The sequence below is a fragment of the Dysidea avara genome, chromosome 8, assembly GCF_963678975.1.
Source record: "Dysidea avara chromosome 8, odDysAvar1.4, whole genome shotgun sequence".
Taxonomy (NCBI): Eukaryota; Metazoa; Porifera; class Demospongiae; order Dictyoceratida; family Dysideidae; genus Dysidea; species Dysidea avara.
The window spans coordinates 19,817,401-19,842,564 of record NC_089279.1 but is presented as its reverse complement, the minus strand read 5'-3'; the positions used below and the strand labels follow the sequence as shown (position 1 = coordinate 19,842,564).

The 25,164-nt window shown below is 38.1% G+C and overlaps 1 protein-coding gene across 1 annotated transcript in view; it reads left to right on the top strand.

Annotated features, from left to right (window-relative positions):
- LOC136263761 (uncharacterized) overlaps window positions 1-3,409 on the top strand; it is a 36,899-nt gene extending 33,490 nt beyond the window's left edge. Inside the window, exons 49-54 of the mRNA XM_066058397.1 lie at window positions 61-177; window positions 245-363; window positions 419-606; window positions 654-882; window positions 970-1,154; window positions 2,749-3,409. Coding sequence (XP_065914469.1) covers window positions 61-177; window positions 245-363; window positions 419-606; window positions 654-882; window positions 970-1,154; window positions 2,749-3,269 — 1,359 coding nt within the window. The 3' untranslated portion in view covers window positions 3,270-3,409. The remainder of the gene's footprint in view (window positions 1-60; window positions 178-244; window positions 364-418; window positions 607-653; window positions 883-969; window positions 1,155-2,748) is intronic.
- Window positions 3,410-25,164: the final 21,755 nt, after the last annotated feature.

The window sequence follows — 25,164 nt, the reverse complement described above, 5'->3', positions numbered from 1 at the left end:
CTATTGTTTGATGGTCTCATTATTATTTTTGCATAGTATTAATATGTATATACTTCACAGCTATCACTACCAGAAGAAATAACAAGCAATTTTGAATGTCACTTCCGCACTGCTCCTTATTATGTTTTCAATAAAATTGTCACTGGCCTTAGGATTGTCATTGGCTACCTCATTCAGGTATAGTTATTCAATAATCAATGCGTGTCATTTTAAGGCACTATTTGCTTTGATTGTGTTTATATAGGACATCAAACAAAATCAAGGCAAAGTTTTAGACTCTACATTGCATATAAAACTAGCTGATTACTTGAAAAGGCACTATCATAAAGATCAGAATGTTTTTGATGAAATAGGCATTCAAAGGTGATATTAGTGACTGGTTAACTATGAATAATGTTGATATACTCATATCTTACAGCATAGATACAATACAAATGACACTTCTTGAAAATATAGAAATGAAGAGACTATTTAAATGCATGGAGCTGTTTGTTGGTTGGCTACAAGGTGGTCTGTATGACTATTCTTCTCTACCTATTTCTATGTTCAATCATTTGAAGGAAGATGACAAGATGATTCTAGAATTGATTCCTGAAACATATTCAGGTACATTTGCCATTGATTTTATGAACTGAATACTTTATGTTCAACAGATACTGGGCACAGGATGAATGATCTGCTTAATGATCTGGATGAATTTCAAAAGGCTCTTAGCCATACAGAACGTTATTTAACCTCTCACATGGAGGAAGTCATTAACAAATCAGTAAAACAATTATTAGTGGAGCTGAGCTTATGCAATTCTGATGAAAAGTTTATTACTCTTGTTCCTGACACAATTTTGGTATGTCATTACATTCCATTCCAGATGGCTCTCCGCAAGTAAGCAAGTATAATATATGAAATAACCTTGTTGTAGCTACAGGAACTAACTATGGATGTTCAGTGTATTTTCTTAAATCATTTTAGACTCAAGGAGAAAGTGACAGGGATGGCTCGTTTGCAACCAAGAAAGCAATCTGAATCAGCAATTAGATGGGAAGAAGTTATCTGGAAACAACAACCAGAAGTCACGCTATTAAATCTTGGCAAACATGAAGAGAGTGACAGTGACAATGAAAACTTGTCAGATCAAAGTGATGATGAGAATGACTGTAAGGCTTAGTTACATACCAATGAAACAAAGACATTATGATGTAACATAGTCATGTGCCTACTTTGGCATTACTAAGAGATTGTCCCACATGACTATGTTATACTATGTCTCTTATTCACTTACATGCATTAGGGCATGGATCATTATTGCATAGCAATATTAAATATAACACCTGCAGATATACTAGTGGACATTTAATCCCTACTTCAGTCTATACCATGACTGAATCAGGGATTAAATGCCCACCAGTATATCTGCAGGTGTAGGCGACCTCCCTTGTTTCCCTCCTTTTTTATATGATCCCTAATCGAACTTAAATTCTTAATTTTTCCTTATATTTGTTTGTTTACTTTTTTGTAACATATTATCATGACTGGTGAACCCATGTATACCACATCAAAAGAAAGAATGGTGCCAGAGTTAACATTTTGTCTGAACATGTGTCCCAACTATCAGATCACTGACTTGAACGTGAAGTAGCTAATATGCTTTGCTTTTAACTATGTTCAGTCTGTTACACAGTGATACAAACAAAGGAAAGTAGGAGAAGCATCTCTGCAATCAATCCAGTCACCACAAAAAATGTAGATGATTTGTGTGCCAGGAATCCAAAGCAATGAAGCAAGGGAAGTCACTTACACCTGCATGGATATTTAATCCCTACTTCAGTCTGAAAGCATGACTGAAGTAGGGATTAATTAAGTGTCCATTAGTATTATTATTTGCAGGTTAAGCAACCTCCTTTGTTTCATTACTTAACAGACTGAAGTGGGGATTAAATGTCTACTGGTATCTTCAGGTGTAGCTATCTCCTTCTTTCACTATTTTTTTCAGTGACCCCTACAGGAGGAAGTAGTTGATGTGAGGGAGGCTGACTAGAGTATAGAATCTCTAGCAGCAGGGGTATGAAGGGCTGTGCCCTCCAGAAGCTGTAGGAATTTGAGCTACTACAATGTCTCAAAGTTCACCAGAATTAATTATTAGGTACAATTTGAAGCATTTCAACTAAAACACCAACCTTATTAGTCAAAAGTATTAAAACAGCCTATTTGCAATAATTAAGACTTTTGGCCATGTCAACTAAGTTAATAAACATACCGCATTTATAAGCAAACCTTTAGACATCTGGAAGCACTTGGCGCAATGGTACACCAACTCTTAAGCAAGAGGTGAGTGGTTTGATTCCCGCTGTTGGCAAAACTTTTTTTTGTCTTTTTAGGAGCACATTTTATGAAGTGCTTTGACTGTTCTAATAGGCGGGTATTTGAGCTTTCTGTTAGAGTGTATTGATTCTTTTCACAGTTTTCAGCCCCACTCCAAGAAAGCTAATTTCAGTGAGATATCATTCCAATGGAGGGGAGGGAGCCAAGCCTCCCTCCCCCACAGACCAAGGATACTTCAGTCCCCTAGCCCCTCCCCTCACCGTCCATGATGTACAGTAGTAACAGTACTGTATGATTATATGCATAGAAATCACTTGGTAAAGAGTACAAAAGTTTAAAATACAAATAGCTGCAGAAATGTACAGAAATTTAACTATTCTTTATTTTTAGTTGTTATAAATGGTGTGTGTTTGCCTTTTATATCGACAGCTTTCCAGAAACATGAAAAACAGATAGCAGCAGATTTGCAAACAAAGACACAGGTAGAAGTTTGTGTACCAAAACCAATACCAGAACAAATCAAGAAGGCTAAAGAAGATATGGAAACTGAAGATTTATGTCAATGGCTTAAAGAGAAAAAGATTGAGGCCAAGTATGTTGAACTTTTCATTGAGAAGGATATTGATGGGAGTGTATTGGCTGATTTTGAAGAAGATGATCTAGAAGGACTGGGTATTCCTACATCCTTTGTAAGGAAGAAGATATTGGCACAATTTAAAAGTAACACCACAGTTCAATTAAGTGAAAATAATAAAGAGGCGATGTCAACAGGTGATTTATGTAAATGGCTTACAGAAAAAAAGGTTGACAAGAAATATGTAGAGCTTTTTGAAACAAATGACATTGATGGGTGTACACTAGCAGTTTATGATGATAAGGATTTGAATGATTTGGGTATTCATGAATCGTATATCAGAAAAAAGATTATGGTACAATTTAGAAAACTATAGTACACTGTTTATTGCACACACAGTATTTTTTATTATAACCCTTTTCCTTTTCTATGGCTGTTTTCATATGCACATGCACACATGAACTTGAATTGTTAGACCTATAGATGTGTCATTTAAATTCCGAATAATAATTTCAATGATACTATACACACTATGCTGGGTAATTAAGGATCTAAGATTTCACTTGGAAATTGTGGAGGTTACACTCACTCATTCATGCATCAAGGATTAAAGATTCAGTTTACTGTACTGCAAAGTGTGGGGGACACACTACCATGTGAAGCATGCCAATATTAGGAGAGTCTGGGAAAATGCTTTTACAGGAAAAATTTGAAATTTGAATGCTTTGAGATTGAATCTGAATATTACTGCATAAAATGATTTCATTGTGAACACACCCCTTAAGTGATCAGGACACACCGCCATGCCCTTAAATTACAAAGCATGGTCACCATGCTTCATGATCAGATCATCTAGCATGGTCACCAAAGCATGGTCACCATGCTAGTGATCTAGCCACCATGCATAGGCTACAGTTTTGCTGTACAAAACAAGATATGGAAACCATGCCTCTTAATCTATTGTGTAGATAAGTAGGTAGTCTAATAAAGCAGTCACAGCCATATGTGATAGCTATACTATAATAAAAAAAGTAAATAAACTAGTGCAATTAGGTAAATGCATAGCATTGAAGGGGCAACTCTGTAGTGAAACAGAATGGAAGTGATTAATGTGGAACAATAGATTCTGAGCATATCATCACCACACAAGCAGTAGCTCACAAAATCAAGGTTGACAGGCAAGAATTACATGTATCATGTATAGCACTAGCACCAAGTAGTAATGGTTTACATAGTCTGTATGGTTAAAGCCAAGTAACTATTGCACTTAGGTGGGTTATTGGTTGTAATGTTTGGTCTACATGTTGATAGTCTTCATCCCTAATAAGGAAGATCAACGTACTGTACATTCAAACAAGCAAGCAACATGAATCCATCACAGCTATTCTCATATGGAGGGGCTTGCCCCAATTAATTTAAAATTGAAGTAGGGTTCCAGTGATTAGAAGTAGTTAAACAAGAGATATGGATGATGGTAGCTAAATCCCTATTTTAACATGTTATCACAATCACCTGTACTGATTTTCCCCTCATTCCCTAAATCTGTTTGTCTGGCACCATTTCCGGGGTATGGATGATCACAGTTTTGCCTTTTGTCCTAATTTTTTTCATTTTTTACACTTGACAAAACAATCATGAAATAGATGGGGTTACATGATTTTTGACACACATAAAGGGGTTTGAAGAAAAAACTCATAGCCATTTTTTGCACATCCTATTATTCCTATATATTTACGAAGCTATGACCTATCAACAAAGAATGGTTTTCTGTCACACCGAAAACAAGTTAAATACCAGGTTGTTGATGAAGTAACCATTGGAATTCAAGTCTTTTGCAGTTTGAAAGAAGGTTGGATAATGGCCACAGAGTTAATACGAAAACCAAAATGTGTAGCAAGCACATGATTAAGTTTCATGAATGAAACAGTTTGTTGTCACTCCTTAGAGTAATTGTGCTGAAATTTGGCATATTTCTTGCCCTACCTGGTATACAACTTTACTACAAAAATTGCACTCAGCTATGAGTACATGAAAATTACATTAAATTTGTTTTCATGCTAACAGTGTGCTGGTGTGGTTCTGGTTCTTGGGCTGCAGACACTACCATGTGTCTTGCTGGATCTGACTGAATTAAGGATTAGGCTGCAGGTAATTTTGATTTCTACTATATTCAGTAACTTTTTATTATGATCCCTACTCAAAAATCATTGAGGTTCTCACAGGGGGGCAGACTTAGGGGATCAGGAGGGCACTACACCCCCAAAGAAAAAATAGCTTGAAATTTTGCAGCAGCATAAATGACAGTCAAATAGACTAATAAGCGGCACAAATACATAGGAAGTAACGTACTGGACAACTGACTGACTTACATAAATATATAACTTTCAGCTTTAGTGTATCACATGATGCATCCAATGGTAGGTTTGGTAACCCACAATCAATTCCTATACTTTTGCATGCACAGCTGAAGCTCATGAGAGTAATTGATTTAAAAAAAATTGCTGTTAGAAGATGTGGCCAGTCAGTCAGGGTGCTATTTTCCAAAGATGATTGATTGTTGTAATGACTTATGGGACTACAGTGACATGTTTCATGAATGAATGGGGCTCCATATTGCAGGCAGAATCAAACTATTTGTAGGCTCTGCTGCTGCTGGGCATTGGAAAGCTGGACATTCTGTCTTGGAATACCAGACTGTTGATTGTGCAAATGACCCCTCCCCTCAATTGTGGTCAGCTCCTCCACCACTGAGATCCCCTTCCCAAAGAAATGGCACCCCATAAAATGCTCCATTAAAATTCACCAATGACATAATGAAAAATAACTTACAATAATGTGTTAAATCAAGCATTACAACTTGATAACCCTTACAGAAGCACCAAAGTTTAAACTGCTAAAACTCAATTTTTGGTCTGATCTGTCTCCCTAACCATAGTTGTAAGGATAAAGACTAAACAGCATATCACACTCATGTGTGGCATACGCCTTAGCATTGTGGGTTCTGATGAGTGTCAGCCCTCTCTGTGACTTGCATATAGTATGGTTGTATACTGTGAGTTTGCAAAACAACTTGACCAGACCAGTCTCACAATACCTTCACTGAACTTTGGCAGTATTGTTTAGGTGCCTAAAAGTGTGATCCAAAAATAATACTACCTGCTACAAAACTAAAAATATTTGGTGGATTTTATAGTAGAGCGGCTAAGTGTGCCTCCCTGCAGGTCCCTAGGAACAATAATAATCATTTACTTTTTGATAAAAGCACCAAACCTGGTAAAATATTTACTTTATTCATGCTGCAAATATTCATACTATTTCATATCTAATCAAAAACAGCCAAGCTGTAAAAAAAGGTGCGGCCCCCATAAAGGCCATGGTGAAAAAAGATGTGAAATCCAAGGTGGCGGCCAAGAAATGGCTGTGATGGTAGGTTAATGGTTACATTTTAATAACAACAATTCAGGTGAATTTGGTGCCAAGACCAAGCGGCACAAAATTCACCTGAATTGCCTTTATTAAAATGTAACCATTAACCTACCATCACAGCCATTTCTTGGCCGCCACCTTGGATTTCACATCTTTTTTCACCATGGCCTTTATGGGGGCCGCACCTTTTTTTACAGCTTGGCTGTTTTTGATTAGATATCACTTCTTTTTGTATTTGTATACTGCAAAGCCGGCCTATGGCTGGCTTTGGGGCTTTTTAACCCATGTGTTTTTTTCTTTACCACAGAAAGAAGAAAAGAACTTAAAGAAGAATTTTAGTACCTCAATTATTTTTGATTATATTAGTAATTATACAAATTATATACATATATTTATTACATGCTCATTATTCCCCACAGGATTTTTTTTGCAGCTGATCTCTCTACTGGGTGACTTGAAATGTAGCTGAACTATATACAGGATGGTTTCTTTGTAGCTGAACTCTCTGTAACAGGTGATTTGTTTGCAGCTAAACTCTCTACATGGTGGTGTCTTTATAGCCGAACTCTCTACATGATGGTTTCTTTGTAGCTGAACTCTCTATAAGGTGGCTTCGTCTAGCTGAACTCTCTACAGGGTGATTTTTTTGTAGCTGAACTCTCTGCAGGGTGATTTGTTTGCAGCTGAACTCTCTACATGATGGTTTCTTTGTAGCTGAACTCTCTACAAGGTGACTTCGTCCAGTTGATCTCTCTACGGGGTGATTTGTTTCTAGCTGAACTCTCTACAGGTGAATTGTTTGCAGCTAAACTCTCTACATGGTGGTTTCTTTGTAGCTGAACTCTCTACAAGGTAACTTCTTCTCTACAGGGTGATTTGTTGTAGTTGAATTCTCTACAAGGTGGTTTGTATGAGGCTGAACTCTCTACATGGCGGTTTCTTTGTAGCTGAACTCTCTACAGAGTGATTTGTTTGCAGCTGAACTCTCTACATGATGGTTTCTTTGTAACTGAACACTCTACAAGGTGACTTCTTCTAGCTGATCTTTCTACAGGGTGAATTGTTGTAGCTGAACTATCTACAAGGTAACTTCTTCTAGCTGATCTCTATACAGGGTGATTTGTTTGTAGTTGAATTCTGTACAGGTGGTTTCTTTGTAGCTGAACTCTGTACATGATGGTTTCTTTGTACCTAAACTCTTTACAAGGTGACTTCTTCTATCTGAACTCTCTAAGGGGTAATTTCTTTATAGCTGAACTCTCTATATGATGGTTTCTTTGTAAATGAACTCTCTACAAGGTGAATTCTTCTACCTGATCTCTCTACAGGGTGATTTGTTTGTAACTGAACTCTGTACAAGTGCGTTTTTGTGGGTGATCTCACTGCAGGTTGATATTTGTAGCTGAACTCCCTAAAGAATGATTTTGCTTGTAGCTGAACTCCTTGCATTGTATCTAGTTTCTAGCTGATCTCTCTACAGGGTGATTTGTTTGTAGCTGATCTCTCTACAAGTTGATTTGTGTGTAGCTGATCTCTCTGCAGGTTGATTAATTTGCAGCCGATCTCTCTACAAGGTAATTTGTTTGTAGCTGAACTGTCTATAAAGTGATTTATTTGTAGCTGATCTCTCTGCAGGTTGATTTGTTTTAGCTGAACTCTCTACAGGGTGATTTACTTGTAGCTGAACTCCTTACATTGTGACTAGTTTCTAGCTGATCTCTCTACAGGGTGATTTGTTTGTAGCTGGTCTCTCTACAAGTTGATTTGTGTGTAGCTGATCTTTTTACTGGTTGATTTGTTTGTAGCCGATCTCTCTACAGGGTAATTTGTTTGTAGCTGAACTCTGTACAAGGTCCTTTTTTGTAGGTGATCTCACTGCAGGTTGATTTGTTTGTAGTTGAACTCACTAAAGGGTGATTTGCTTGTAGCTGAACTCCTTACATTGTGTCCAGTTTCTAGCTGATCTCTCTACAGAGTGATTTGTTTGTAGCTGAACTCTCTATAAGGTGATTTATTTGTAGCTGAACTCCTTACATTGTGTGTAGTTTCTAGCTGATCTCTCTACAGGGTGATTTGTTTATAATTGATCTCTCTACAAGTTGATTTCTCTACAAGTTGATTTGTGTGTAGCTAATCTTTCTACTGGTTGATTTGTTTGTAGCCGATCTCTCTACAGGGTAATTTGTTTGTAGCTGAACTCTGTACAAGGTGCTTTTTTGTAGGTGATCTCACTGCAGGTTGATTTGTTTGTAGCTGAACTCACTAAAGGGTGATTTGCTTGTAGCTGAACTCCTTACATTGTGTCCAGTTTCTAGCTGATCTCTCTACAGAGTGATTTGTTTGTAGCTGAACTCTCTATAAGGTGATTTATTTGTAGCTGAACTCCTTACATTGTGTGTAGTTTCTAGCTGATCTCTCTACAGGGGGATTTGTTTATAATTGATCTCTCTACAAGTTGATTTGTGTGTAGCTGATCTCTCTGCAGGTTGATTTGTTTGTAGCTGATCTCTCTATAGGGTAATTTGTTTGTAGCTGGACTCTCTATAAGGTGATTTGTTTGTAGTTGATCTCTCTGCAGGTTGATTTGTTTTAGCTGAACTCTCTACAGGCTGATTTGTTTGTAGCCGATCTCTCTACAGGGTAATTTGTTTGTAGCTGAACTCTCCATAAGTTGATTTGTGTGTAGCTGATCTCTCTGCAGGTTGATTTGTTTGTAGCCGATCTCTCTACAGGGCAATTTGTTTATAGCTGATCTCTCTACAGGGTGATTTTTTTGTAGCTGACCTCTCTTCAGGGTGATTTGTTTCTAGCTGATCTCTCTACAGGGTGACTTTTTGTAGCTGACCTCTCTTCAGGGTGATTTGTTTCTAGCTGATTGCTCTACAGGTTGATTTGTTTGTAGATGAACTCTCTACAGGGTAATTTGCTTGTAGCTGAACTCCTTACTTTGTGTCTAGTTTGTAGCTGATCTCTCTACAGGGTGATTTGTTTGTAGCTGAACTCCTTACATTGTGTGTAGTTTCTAGCTGATCTCTCTACAGGGTGATTTGTTTGTAGCTGATCTCTCTACAAGTTGATTTGTGTGTATATAGCTGATCTCTCTGCAGGTTGATTTGTTTGTAGCCGATCTCTCTACAGGTAATCTGTTTGTAGCTGAACTCTGTATAAGGTGATTTGTTTGTAGCTGATCTCTCTGCAGGTTGATTTGTTTTAGCTGAACTCTCTACAGGGTGATTGCTTGTAGCTGAACTCCTTACATTGTGTCTAGTTTCTAACTGATGTCTCTACAGGGTGATTTTTTGTAGCTGAACTCTCTTCAGGGTGATTTGTTTCTAGTTGATCTCTCTACAGGTAGATTTGTGTTGATTTGCTCATTTCTGATTGCTCTAAAGGTAATTGATTTGTTGCAGTTGAACACCCTGCAAAGTGTTTTGTTTGTAGCTGATCACTCTAAAGGGTAATTTGTTTGTAGCTGAACTCTCTCCACAGTGACTTGTGTGTAGCTGAATTCTGTGTAACTGAATTCTCTAGAGAGTGACTTAATTGTAGCTGAATTCTCTACACAGTGCATGACTTGTTTATAGCTGAACTTTCTTCAGTGTGACTTGTAATGTTCTGAATCTCTATAGTGGTATATTTGCTTAACTCTCCACATGGTGACTGTCTTCTTGCTGAACTGTCTATAAGATTAACTGTTTGCAGCTGAACTCCCTACAGAATAACTTGTGATGTAATAAAATTCTATAATGGAGTAAATAAATTAGCCGAATGCTCTATTAGGGTGACTGTTCTATTAGAGTAGCGATTTCCAACCTACCAATTTTTCACACATATTTTTGCTACTTAAATTATACACCTTCAATAAACGTTTCACAAGTTACCGTACCAGTAAATAGTAGCCAATGCTTCGTACTTTGTATTGTACTTTACTGGATTAAAATCTATGCGGTATTTATTGAAATACAGCAAATCAAAGTTTGAGAAATAAAAATCCCAATAGGGAGCCCATACAAATAATTGCGTACGTACTTCTAATTGGAAGAATGTGGCACCTGTGATAGCCGAAGTTTCTGAGTGTTTCCGCGTGAATCTGCTGCTGATGAGGATGAAGAAAGTGGTTCTGGGCAAACCGTATATGCTGATTTCGATTTTGCCATGTGTGTTTTGATTGGAGGACGATTGATGTTGGATTACGATGGAAATATGGCCCTTTTAAAGGTAAATCGCCATCCAACACTGCTCAGAATTCAGCATTACAGTCACCCTGGGCTTCAAGGCATCCCCCTGCATCGATGCAAGTATAGTTTGAAGGTGAGCAGTTTGTTGTCTTGCGCGGAATTGCAAATTAAGGTTCAAGGTTGAGCATAATCTTTTCAAAAGTGGAGACAGGCATGTGATACCAACCTTACATGGCTTCACACGTACCTGTTGTTATATTCTGGTGTATTTACTGCTGTTTTGATCCATTTTATAGCAGCTTCAGTGATTGTAATTTTGATCAGAAACTATTTATAGTTTCTCTTTGTAGTATAGTGATGTCATTGTGTTATATAATAATTATCATCCTTAGTGCTTACAATGTGACAAATAAAGCTGAACAGTGTCCAAACAAATCTATTTTAAAAATAATGTTGCTCTTACAGTGTGTTATCTGATTGTCATGTTTCCAAAGTACGTGTTAATTGTGACTTGTGATGCCATTTATAAAATAGTACTGATTTGTCTAGTTAGTTATCCTTGAAATTGCCTGTGTATACTTAGTATTACACAATACACACAGTTTTATTTGTGAATCACTTGTAATATTCTGAGTGGTCAGTCTACAAAGAAGTGGTCACTTTTGAGAGGTTTTACTTAGTTCATATGCTGTTCTTCATAAAATAGATATGTGGTGAAAATTTCATGTCGTTATTAGTTTCCTATCTAGATTTATGACACTTTGTATATTGTGTTTGGTGCCATGCAATATACATAAAAAGCATTGAAATGCTGTACACAAAAATCATCACACTTTCAACTTCTTTTCCTTATATCTTTTGATAGGAACCACTGATTGAGGTGGGGTTTGTACTAAAATGACCCTGACAAAATGCAAAATATTTGTCATACCTATGAATGTATGGAATGTTAATTATTTAATTTAGTTGGAAATCTCTAATCAAGACACACGGTAGTGTGTCGTGCGGCCCAAGAAGCCGGCGCGTAACACCCGTGAGTATATTGACAGGAAGAAAGAAAACGCAATTTTCGCACCTCCGTAGCTCTGTGCTTCCTTGATGAAACAAGACGATTTTTGCTGTGGACATGCCCCCCAACTGCAGCACTCCACATTCCAAATTTGAGCGAAATCGCTTCGCGCGTTCCCGAGATATGCGACTTCAAAAATTGGCTCAGTTTCTTCGTTTTTTTTTTCTTCTTCTTTTTCTTTTTCTTGTCGCACACTTACAAAAACTGCTATAAAACTCGAACGCCATATCCGAGTGCCTTGAAATTTGGCACACAGAAGGGGGATATAAGGGCGCATCTCTGTACCAACTTTGGCTGGAATACGATAAACAGGCAAAGAGTTATGAGCGATTATTCACGAAAAATAACACCAATATGTTGTCACGCCTACAGGGTAAACCGCGTATGGGAAGAAGCTGAAAATCGGTGGGTGAATAGGTTAACTATTGAACCTCAAACCTTTTGTGGTTTGAAAGAAATCGAGCTAAAAAACAGGAAGATACAACAAAAAAACCAACAGTGTGTAACAATTACGCAATCGAGATTAGCTAATAAAAAAACGACTGCTTGCCACGCCTACCAGATAAACCGCTTGGGGTAATGCTTTGAAAATCGTTGTACAGATGGAGTAATCATCTTAGAAAGGCTCATCAATGGTGTAGAAGAATCAGACTTAAAGCCACGGAGTTATAACACGAAATCCAACTTGGTGCAGCAAGTGCGAAATCAAGATACTCTAATAGAGCAGTCATCCTAATAGAGCAGTCACCCTGAAGAGAACTCAAGAGATCAGCTAGAAATAAGAAACCTGTATAGAGATCAGCTACACACAAGTCACCCAGTAGAGAGATCAGCTAGAAGAAGTTACCTTGTAGGGAGTTCATGCAACTGTGGAAAGAGATAGTTCAGCTAGAAAAAATCACCTTGTAGAGTTCAGCTACAAAGAAACCACCATGTAGAGAGTTCAGCTACAAACAAATCGCCCTGTGGAGAGATCAATAGAAGAAGTTACCTTGCAGAGAGTTCAGCTACAAAGAAACCATCATGTAGAGAGTTCAGCTACAAACAAATCTCCCTGTAGAGAGATTAGCTAGAAGAAGTTACCTTGTAGAGAGTTCAGCTACAAAGAAACCATCATGTAGAGAGTTCAGCTACAAACAAATCTCCCTATAGAGAGATCAGCTAGAAGAAGTTACCTCGTATCATGTAGAGAGTTCAGCTTCAAACAAATCACCCTGTAGAAAGATCAGCTAGAAGAGGTCACCTTGTAGAGAGTTCAGTTACAAAGAAACCACCATGTAGAGAGCTCAGCTACAAACTAGTGACCTTGTAGAGACATCAGCTAGAAGAAGTTACTTTGTAGAGAGTTCAGCTACAAAGAAACCATTCTTTAAAGAGCTCAGCTGCAAACAAATCACCTGTACAGAATTCAGCTACAAATAAATCACCCTGTAGAAAGATGAGCTAGAAAAAGTTACTTTGTAGAGAGTTCAGTTACAAAGAAACCACCATGTAGAGAATTCAGCTACAAACTAGTGACCCTGTAAAGACATCAGCTAGAAGAAGTTACCTTGAGAGAGTTCAGCTACAAAGAAACCATAATTTAGAGAGTTCAGTTTCAAACAAATCACCTGTGAGAGTTCAGCTACAAACAAATCTCCCTGTAGAGAGATCAGCTAGAAGAAGTTATCTTGTAGATAGTTCAGCTACAAGCAAATCACCCTGTAGAGAAATCAGCTAGAAGAAGTTAACTTGTAGAGAGTTCAGCTACAAAGAAACCATCATTTAGAGTGTTCAGTTTCAAACAAATTACCTGTAGAGAGTTCAGCTACAAACAAATCTCCCTGTAGAGAGATCAGCTAGAATAAGTTACCTTGTAGAGAGTTCAGCTACAAACAAATCACCCTGTAGAAAGATCAGCTAGAAGAAGTCACCTTGTAGAAAGTTCAGTTACAAAGAAACCACCATGTAGAGAGTTCAGCTACAAACTAGTCACCTTGTAGAGACATCAGCTAGAAAAGTTACCTTGTAGAGAGTTCAGCTACAACGAAACCATTCTGTTTAGAGCTCAGCTGCAAACAAATCACCTGTACAGAATTCAGCTACAAACAAATCACCCTGTAGAGAGATCAGCTAGAAGAAATTACCTTGTACATAGTTCAGCTACAAAGAAACCACCAAGTAGAGAGTTCAGCTGCAAAGAAATCACCCTGTAGAAAATTCAGCCACAAACAAATTGCCCTGTAGAAAGATCAGTTAGAAGAAGTTACCTTTTAGAGAGTTCAGCTACAAAGAAACCATTCTGTAAAGAGCTTAGCTGCAAACAAATCACCTGTACAGAATTCAGCTACAAACAAATCACCCTGTAGAGAGATCGGCTAGAAGAAGTTACCTTGTAGATCGTTCAGCTACAAACAAATCACACTGTAGAGAGATCAGCTAGAAGAAGTTACCTTGCAGAGAGTTCAGCTACAAACAAATCACCCTGTAGAGAGATCAGCTAGAAGAAGTTACCTTGTAGATCGTTCAGCTACAAACAAATCACCCTGTAGAGAGATCAGCTAGAAGAAATTACTTTGTAGAGAGTTCAGCTACAAAGAAACCACCATGTAGAGAGTTCAGCTGCAAAGAAATCACCCTGTATAAATTCTGCCACAAACAAATTGCCCTGTAGAAAGATCAGTTAGAAGAAGTTACCTTGTAGATAGTTCAGCTACAAACAGATCTCCCTGTAGAGAGATCAGCTAGAAGAAATTACCTTGTTGAGAGGCCAGCTACAAAGAAACCATTCTGTAAAGAGCTCAGCTGCAAACAAATCACCTGTACAGAATTCAGCTACAAACAAAATCACCCTGTAGAGAGATCAGCTAGAAGAAGTTACCTTGTAGAGAGTTCAGCTACAAAGAAACCACCATGTAGAGAGTTCAGCTGCAAAGAAATCACCCTGTATAAAATTCTGCCACAAAGAAATTGCCCTGTAGAAAGATCAGTTAGAAGAAGTTACCTTGTAGAGAGTTCAGCTACAAAGAAACAAATCACCTGTACAGAATTCAGCTACGAACAAATCACCCTGTAGAGAGATCAGCTAGAAGAAATTACTTTGTAGAGAGTTCAGCTGCAAAGAAATCACCCTGTAGAAAATGCAGCCACAAACAAATTACCCTGTAGAAAGATCAGTTAGAAGAAGTTACCTTTTAGAGAGTTCAGCTACAAAGAAACCACCCTGTAGAGAGATCAGCTAGAAGAAGTTACCTTGTAGATCGTTCGGCTACAAACAAATCACCCTGTAGAGAGATCAGCTAGAAGAAGTTACCTTGTAGATAGTTCAGCTACAAACAAATCACCCTGTAGAGAGATCAGCTAGAAGAAGTTATATACCTTGTAGAGAGTTCAACTACAAAGAAACCACCATGTAGAGAGTTCAGCTGCAAAGAAATCACCCTGTATAAAATTCTGCCACAAACAAATTGCCCTGTAGAAAGATCAGTTAGAAAAAGTTACCTTTCAGAGAGTTCAGCTACAAAGAAACCATTCTGTAAAGAACTCAGCTGCAAACAAATCACCCGTAGAGAGATCAGCTAGAAGAAGTTACCTTGTAGATAGTTCAGCTACAAACAAATCACCCTGTAGAGAGATCAGCTAGAAGAAGTTACCTTGTAGATAGTTCAACTACAAACAAATCTCCCTGTAGAGAGATCAGCTAGAAGAAATTACCTTGTAGAGAGTTCAGCTACAAAGAAACCATCATGTAGAGAGTTCAGCTGCAAAGAAATCACCACTGCCCAAATTTCAAGGCAATAGCTCTTTCCAATCTGAAGTTATCAATTGTCAAAGTTGGCAAATTGTGTGTGGAAGGCCCCTTTTCGCAAATCCAGTCACATATGTATTATATATATAATTTGTACATTTACTGATAAAATATTTAAAGTACATCTACTTCATCTTTTCTTCTTCCTGTAGTAAAGAAAAAAACATAGGTTAAAAAAGTCCCAAAGCTGGCCATAGGCCGGCTTTGGGGTATACAAATACAAAAAGAAATGAAATCTAATCCAAAACAGCCAAGCTGTAAAAAAAGTGTGCGGCCCTCAGAAAGGCTATGGTGAAAAAAGATGTGAAATCCAAGGTGGCGGCCAAGAAATGGCTGTGATGGTAGGTTAATGGTAAAAATTTTAATAACGACAATTCAGGTGAATTTTTGTGCCGCTTCACAAAATTTACCTGAATTGTCATTATTAAAATTTTTACCATTAACCTACCATCACAGCCATTTCTTGGCCGCCACCTTGGATTTCACATCTTTTTTCACCATAGCCTTTCTGAGGGCCGCACACTTTTTTTACAGCTTGGCTGTTTTGGATTAGATTAGAGTATCTCGATCTCGCATTAAGCTACACGGAGTTGACTTTCGAATCATAACTGAGTGGTTTGTAATCCGATTCTTCTGTACTACTGCAAGGACTTTCTATGAAGATTATTCCAGCTATACACCGATTTTCAGCTCATTGCTCTAAGCGGTTTGCCTAGTAGGCGTGAAAACTAATACTTTTTTATTCATAAAAATCGATCGCGTAATTGTGACACAGGTTGGGTTTTGTGTCATATCTCCGTGGTCTTTATCTCGATTCCTTTCAAACCACCAAAAGGCACTCCTACGATGGTTACTCCATCTACATAGCAATTTTCAACTCATTCCATGAAGCGGTTTACCCTGTAGGCGTGACAACAAATCGATCTTGTTTTACGCGAATAATCGGTCATAACTCCTGAACCATTCATCGGATTTGTACCAAATTTGATGCTAGGATTCGCCTTTGGACTCCCTTTCTGTGTGCCAGATTTCAAGGCGATCGGAGTACGCGTTTGCTTGTTATAGCAATTTTTGCAAGTGTGCGAAAAGACGAAGAAGAAAAAAAACGACACTTTGGTAGCTTGTATCTCGGAAATGGCTGGAGCGATTTCCTTCAAATTTGGAATGTAGACTCCCTTGGCTGGCGGGCAACTGTGTAGCAAATTTGGTTCCAATCAGATAAGTGATCACCGAGATACAAAGGTGTGAAAATGACGTTTTCGTTCTTCCTGTCAATATACTCACGGTGTGGCGCGCCGGCTTCTTGGGCCGCACGACACACTACCGTGTGTCTTGATTAGATATACTCACGGTGTGGCGCGCCGGCTTCTTGGGCCGCACGACACACTACCGTGTGTCTTGATTAGATAGGATGCCATTAAAATTACAAATCATATCACACAAAAAGGGCCCGACAAATAAGACCAATACTTTTACATTGAAATATTCCACCTTCAGAAGAGTAACTAAACGGTTTATTTACTACATTTAGAAAATTTCTGATTGAATCTGTAATATTTATGCCACAGAAAATTGAATGGACTTGTATGGCTTCATGACTAACTGTATTTATAACTTAGTCTAAAATTTCTGAGAATGCCCTCAGGCAATGAATATCAAATCATTTACTCAACTTATATAGAAAATTTGGTGCTTTTAGCACAAATTAAACAAATTTGCAAAATTTGCCATTTAACTACTGCTCACTTTAGCACATGCATGCATTACCCACTTTTCCTTTTGTCATTGGGTAGGTTTTCCTGACCCAATGGCAAAATAATAAAGAGAGGTCTAGCTGCATGAGACTATTTTTAGGCAAAAATTGATCAAACAAAATTGCATAAATATAAGGGCATCTAGTACAACAATACAGTGGTAACCTAATCCCACGGAGACCACACAATATGCATTTGGATAATATGTCAGTACTAAAAGTGTTTATTATAATCCACTTGCCAGAACATCCTATTGCTTCTGTTAGCATATATTGCCGACATTATTTTGAAAGCAACAAGTTTCATTAAGCCTTCTACAACTGAAGCTATTGTAACCTTGGCATGTGTAGATAGCAAAGTCTTAAAACTTCTTTATACTTTTGTCAGTGACAGCTAGTTAGGTTATTGCTTAAGTAAATTCATCAAATATTCTTTGATCCCTACTCAAATTACCTAATCTTTTCATATTTGATAAACAAACAAAATACACAAGCAGTATAATGGTATGAATGTTCTCTGCAAGTTTATAGATTGACTTTATTTCTATAGATTAATAGGATACGTACAGTACATACATATTTGCAAAGATAGCATGCACGCATGCACATACACCTCCTCTCCACTAACATAAAGGTCACGTGGTCTTCATACAGTTGTAAGAAGAAGCTCAAGACATCACCTGTCAGCCTTGCATTTGTGAACAGTTAGTCCTTTTTTGCTACGGAACCAATGGTGACACAACAAATGGCTCTTTAACTGGCAGTGATCTTTCTGCCAGACACTTGTGTCATTTCAGGTCACTACACGCAGTGTTCTCCCCAGCAAAATAAAGTAGAGTGGTAAATTGTTTGTTTGTCACCAACATCAGTCATTTAATTAATTATGCACATTCCTTGCACCACATCAAAAGAGTTTTGAGGAGCAGTGTAGTAACACTATACCTCTCTTAGGAAAAACCCACACACATGCACGCACATTATTATGCAAATACAATCAAGCAGTCTTTGAATGCAAATTCAAAATGTAACTGTAATGCAACAATATTCATTTAAATGACTGGCTAAATACAAGTTTGCTATCTTAATCATATCAAAGTTACATCAATTATGCACAACAGAAAAATGCACCATAAATGTAAATATATACTAATGTTAGTCATCACTGTCCTCCTCTTCTGAATTTTGTGGTCTGTGTAAATGTAATTGACGGGTGTTATGTGCATTGCCTAAACAGCATGTACAGCACTACTTAATACAACATGATCATACAATTATCATTGTCAGGGCTATACCTTGGAAAAATAACCTACTAATGAAAACTTCATTGTCATACACATGGAAACTGATCACATGCATGCAAATCTCTATAATTCTCATGCAAAAATTCCAACCATAAATAACTGTATACTTTTCAACCAGTACTCATACCCGACTGCCACAAGCCCAAAACTGTAGAACAATATGGATCAATTTACAAATTTCAGTGAATCAAACAGTACAGTAGTATTGTTTAGTAGTGTTTCTCCCTAAAATGATGGGTGCTACATCACAGAAATATCATATGCGATGAAAATTACCTTTACAGAATAATCTTAGTACAGGTGACCAGACATCGAATTTTATTAAAGTCACCAAAACCCAAATTTTGGTCTGCTTACCTGCCAGTTGTATGGATAGAGGCAAAGCAAAGTAGCATATTGTCACCACTTTGTGCTACAATAACAAATTCATGGGTGGTATGTGGTACTGATGAGTGTTTGCCCTCTGCACTTCACAATTCCTTTTGTCTATGATCACATAGTCGTTTCTTCTTCATGCAAGGAAACCATATTGAGGCATAACTTTTCCATATCAACACTTCCATAGTTAGATACCACAACACTATTTCAAGTACTTGAGAAGGAGTAGATACAGCATGTTTAACTACATTTATAAAACAGTCACATAGGACCATACACTTAAATGATAAAAACATGCTGCCATGCCCTGATTAGTGCTAGGTGACCACCATCCTTAATGACCTACCTAAAATCAGTTGCAAACAAGACATGGCATTGAACCATGCCCCGTTTACCTCCTATTGTGTATAACTCAAGAAGCAAGATAGAGATATTCTAATAAAGCAGTCACTACCATGCATGTATATCATAGCTATGCTGTAACGAAAAAGATGAAACTAATGCAATTAAAAATTATTAATTTATTAATGAAGCAGGGTTCCAGCAGTGAAACAGGAAATATGAATGATGGTAGTTATATATGTCGTAAAATCCCGTTGATCAATTCCATGCTTACAGTTAACAGTGTAAACTGATATTACCCATCAAATGTGACTGAGTCTGGGAAAACCGGTCTTATTTCCCATGACAATTCATCCCTACGCCTTCCTTTTTAATTTTTTAAACAGCTTCTCGCCCTTCTTTGGCCACCCCTTTTGGAGCTTGCCTGATATAGTCAACATCAAGTTTAAAAACTATCTAAAATGGCAGGAAACTTGGCTACTTGTACAGTGGATGCTCTGAATTGGTTGAATATTTGGTACATGTAGCTTCAACCATTGGCACAGTGAATATTATAACCAGCATTTCTTGATACTTTTAAATAGGTGATAAGACCGGTTTTCCCAAACTACCGCATAGTAAAAAACTTTGATGAATTTGGCAAATAGCGTTCAGTTTGCCAAATTTTTTTTCGCAGATTAATTTAGATGATCACTCAAACACATTGAGTAACTGGAACTTGAGATGAATACCACCACACAATAAAGATTGAGCTGACTTTGGAGATCTTCGAAATGTGTCCCACAGTTGTAAGCACTCCTTGGGATAGCATTTCCAACCGGCTTCCCATTCTGGCGGACGTAGTCTGGTGCAGCCGCCGACGTCTGAACTAGTCGGCCGTGCCAGACTAGTTCGGACGTCAGTTAGTTCCTAGTATCGTGATGGATTTGGCCAAATACTTTGATATACGTGATAATCTCTGTTATACTGGAGTTCACTGACTAAAAGCAAATACGGTCGCTCTCGGCATCGCAGGAGATAGAGAAGCATGCCTTTACTGAGTTTTCTAGCACGTCATTAGATCAGTAGCTACAAAGTACTACTACAACAACTACGCTAGCTACCTATACGCTTACTACATTACTTAACTGATGAGTTGACACCTTGTTGTTTTATCCTTATGTACCGTACAGTAAACACTTTGGCGAATATTAGCTATTTCAATCGCCAAAGTTTTTTCCGCCTATTTTTTCAACAGAGGGGTTTCGTCATACTTTTTCTAGTACCGCCAAAGCTTTTTATCATACGGTATGTGTTGAACATAGAAAATGCACTAAATAGTGCTGATGTTGACAAAATGAAAATGCATGACCCAGTATAATTTGCCTATTAGCATTGCAGATGTTTTGCTAGAATATCATATGAGGAACTGGAGGGATGAACTACAGAAGGCTCAAATAGGCAATCCAAGTAGTAAAAATCAAAATGCAATGGGTGTATCAAGGAAGTTACCAACAAGGTCTGATTACAGTCATAATCTCATTGGGTTACCATGCTATTCTCCACTTACAGTAACTGTACTGGCACAAAATAAAGTGCTGTGACTCGAAATTATCATCTTAAAGAAAGCAATTTGTGAATTATGTATTGCATACAATAATAAAGAGTTTTGCTATAAGCACATGATTATTATTACTAGGACCGCGTCACATACAACCAAGTACATACACCAATGTGACAGCCCCCTGGTGAGGCTATTAGGTGGTGAAGGCATGATCCCCAAATCAACTCAATATGTCACAGTAGTGACAGATATACCGTATAGAGGAAAAGAAAAAAAAAAAAAAAATAGAGGGAAATTTTAACGGAGGGAAAATTTGACGAATTGTTTTCCTGATGATCTTTGGCGAATTATCCAGGTTTCGCGCGCCCTTCCTACAGTAATTGAGTTACAACACGTCAAGGGCACGAAAAGGAGTAACAACGTGAGCTCGAACGTCACGATATAAAAATGGTATTTACGTTTCGCGTGAATTCGAAAGTAAGAGGTTACCACATCTACCAATCTATTTGGCCCAATCCATTTGTGGGAGAAGAAGTTTCTTGTGAATGAGAGGCAGGTAACGGACATGATCCACAAGCAGTGGCGATGATGAAGCTGATCGACGGAAATATGCACGTGGTTGGGCACGTACCTCGGACGATATCTTCTGTTTGCTCTATATTTATAAGGAGAGGAGGAAATATTGTTTGTAGAATAACTGGAAGTCGAGAGTACTCGTCTGATCTGGAGCAAGGAGGACTTCAGCTTCCGTGTGAGTTGACGTTCAGCATAGCCGACTCTCAAGAATACAAAAAGACAAGAAAGTCGTTTAAGATTTTGTCTATAGATACACGTGAAGTGAGCACCCTAGAAGTCATGAAACCTGAGATCAAATCGTTGGCAGGTAAAGATTTAGTTCCATGCAGCTCTATTTTACAAAGTACTGAAGAACAGAGAACTGTTATTGATCTTACTCATTTCTCAAAGGATAAAGATGTACATTCTCCTCTGAAGAAAAGATCTAAGGTGTTTGATTCAGAAGGGATAATAATGGGCAATGAATTGTCTGACAATGAAATCAATTTAGCACAACAATTGCTAAAGGAACAGTATAACAAGCTGAATGGTCTCCAGTCAACATTGTTACAGAGTAAGCAGCTAAACTTGACCGAAAACGAGACAAGGAATAAAATACAAATAATTCATTGTTATTCCCGTCACCATTGGATAGTTGCCAGCACCATGGGTTGTGCACTTAACCAAGTAAAGATATATGACTCGTTGTTCTCATATTGTGACATGGAAACAGAGGCTGTTGTTTACAATTTATTCCAGTGGAGCAAATCTATTAAACTAATCGTTACTGTTTCTCGCATCCAAAAGCAGAAGGGCACAACTGATTGTGGTTTGTTTGCTATTGCAAATGCCACTGCCATTGCACATGGTAAAAACCCCAGCAAGTTGCAGTTTAAGCAAGAATCTATGAGGGCACATTTAATTGACTGTTTTGACCACAAACATGTCTCTGTTCCCTTGTAAGTAGTTATATAAAAATCTAGCTAATTAAATTAATTTTATTTCATGAATCACATGTAATGAATTTATAAATGCAAATGTCTGTTTAATAGCTATAATAATATCAATCATCATCACATATAGTGGTAGCTTCAAGAATGCCAGCAGTTTTGAACCCATTCTTGACAATGGATGGATTGTCCAGTATGTACTTGTACAATGATGCAATCCACTCAGCACCTAGTGGCTTGAGGATACTTAGCTGAAGATCTACTGGTTTGTTCTGTGCTCCATCCAGTTGTACACACACTTGCTTTGCATACCATTCTCTAAACTTTCTACGTAAAAAGTCTTTAGCTGCTCTATTAACGCTTAGATCTAGTGGCTGCAATCTGTCTGTACAGTTTGGTGGTATCAGTACAACATTGGCATTGTGTCTATCAAGAAGGCGTAGTAAGGGAGGCGTGCACTGTGCCTTGAAGTTATCAAAGATCAGTAAAGCTGGCTGTTCATTGCTGAGTTTCAATTCACTCCTCTTTTCGTCAATATATGGAAAAATGATTTTTTCAAAATAATCCCTCATAGAATGTTCATTTGACCAATGTTTCTCCGTCTTCGTAATATGCCATGATGAAGGAAACTCATAGTTGGGTAGGCATCGACTGGTCTTGCCCTCATAAATTAACTGTGGTGGTAAAAAGTGGCCAGAAGATGAACCAGCAAAAACTGCAGTAATCTGTCTCTTGTCATCTTTGGCTACTACTTCAACTCTCTTGGCCCCTTCTTGATCCATTGTCCAATGAGATACTGGAACATAGTTCAGTGCAGTTTGATCAAAGTTTATGATTAATTCTGGTGGTATTTCATCCATGTTAACAATCACCTTGATTTCTAGGAGAAATTCATCCTTTAACTGCTCGTATCTTTCAACATCTACTTTGGCCTTACTACAGGCTTTCCGCTTAACATAGCCCATTCTTTTTAGTAACAACTTAGCCCAATCATCCGTTAGTTTAACTTTGATACCACCCTCACCATTCTTTGAAACCAAAGTAGCATTCTTATTCATAAGGATCCCTTCACCAGCTGCTATTACTACAGCTGAATTAATCGGCAAACCTCGTTTACGAAGATCCTTTAGGCCCCTATTCAGTGATTATTAGTTTCTCATCCAGCTTTTCTAATTATTATTATGCGGGCGGGAGGGTATTACCATTATGCCATTATTTTATAATATTAACACACTGATGTGCAGACCTTGTCCAAATTGTCTTTCTTTCTTACTACAAACATTTCCTTTACCAGCTGATTCTACTTTTCGTGATCGCCAACTGTTTTTCGACAGTCAACTGAAAGCCTGCTTTGATGAAGTCGATAGAGCACGATTGCAACTGGCACTGCAGCAATTTGCTACAGTTCTCCTGGTGATTATATATAGTGCATTGTAGCATTCATCAACAAAAATTATAACAGTTTGGTATCACGTGTTCTTCTGAGCATGCGCAGAGTAAATAATGGCTTACCATGCGGTAGCTTAAGAAGGATGCGGGAGGTGGATGAGAAACTAATAATCACCAAATAGGGGCCTTAAATACACCTGGACTTGATGATCCAATTCATCTGGAAGAAGAAATGGTCGGCCCTGTTTCTTCCATGGCAATTCCTTCACTGGCTCTGGTTTAACCTTTAGTTTAGCATCTTCATCAGTGTCAACATTAGCATCATCAGATTTATTGGAAGCCCATTGCTGGTCCGGATTGCCTGATAACTCTTTGTACAAGTTCTTAAACCTCCGCACACTAGGTTCTGTTAATTTTAGCTTCGGATACTTTTCGGCATAGTAACGTAAGGAAACCGTTGTGTTGTGTTCCGCTGCCCTCTTGCCAATTTCATATCTCTGGGCAGGTGTCAGGATTTGATACGGCCCTCTTTTACCTCCACTCGCCGAGCCTCCGCTGTCACGCACCTGTACTTTCTTAACTTCAGTGTTAGCGTGTTCAATAGCCTTCACTGGCACAGACTTGCTCAACGGACCTGTTGGTTCAGGTAGTCCCTCATCGCGTTTCACCGGTTCAGAAGAGACACGCTTAAAATACTTCCATATCGACATCACCACGTGGCTTTCTTAAAATATCACGTGCAGGACTTTACAAATTTTGGCTGAGGAAAAATTTGGCGAATTTTTGCATTCGCCAAATTCGTCAAATTTAAACCGGCGTCAAATTTTCCCTCTATACGGTAACACAATAGTGGCATCGTAACTAAAGGCCACCAGTAGCTAAGTGCCAGTACATCTTTGGTGTGGTAATGGCACAGTGATGTGTACACAGTATATGTATACAAAACATACAGGAGAGAACTATACATCATTGCATGCAGCAATACATTATAGCAGATAAAAATTCTTAGCCAATATACAGCACAGTATATCAACATCAACTAGAGCTAAATAAGGTTCATCAGTGGTGTAGCAATGGCACAGTGATGGGTGACACACTATAATTATGCATACACAACTTGCAGGAGATAGCTACACAATACTGTAGGAGTATGCAAGCCAGATGAACCAGATAAAGGAAGACAGCCAAGCCAGCCAGAACCTAGTAGCTAAGCCAGGTGAAGGTAAAAAAGATTAAGCATGCATTGAATTGCCTGACACCAACACAAAGGAAGTTTGCCATGCCAGCTGCACAAGACAACATTGTTTACTTGTATTTTATATGTAACTGTATTGTAAAGAGCGTGGCATATGTTTTCTTGTATTGTTTTAATAATTACATTTTTATGTGCGGAATGAATCCACTGGCAACTAGTGGCATGGAGACTTGAGACGTTACAAACATAAAATCTTACTTGTAATATTCTTGTTTACGTGTAAAGTGGCCTCTAGCTCTCCTGCTGTCATTTCACGGACATCGCTAATCTTTTCCTACGCGCAATCTGTAAATGTGACTGGATTTGCGAAAAGGGGTCTTCCACACACATCCAATTTACCAACTT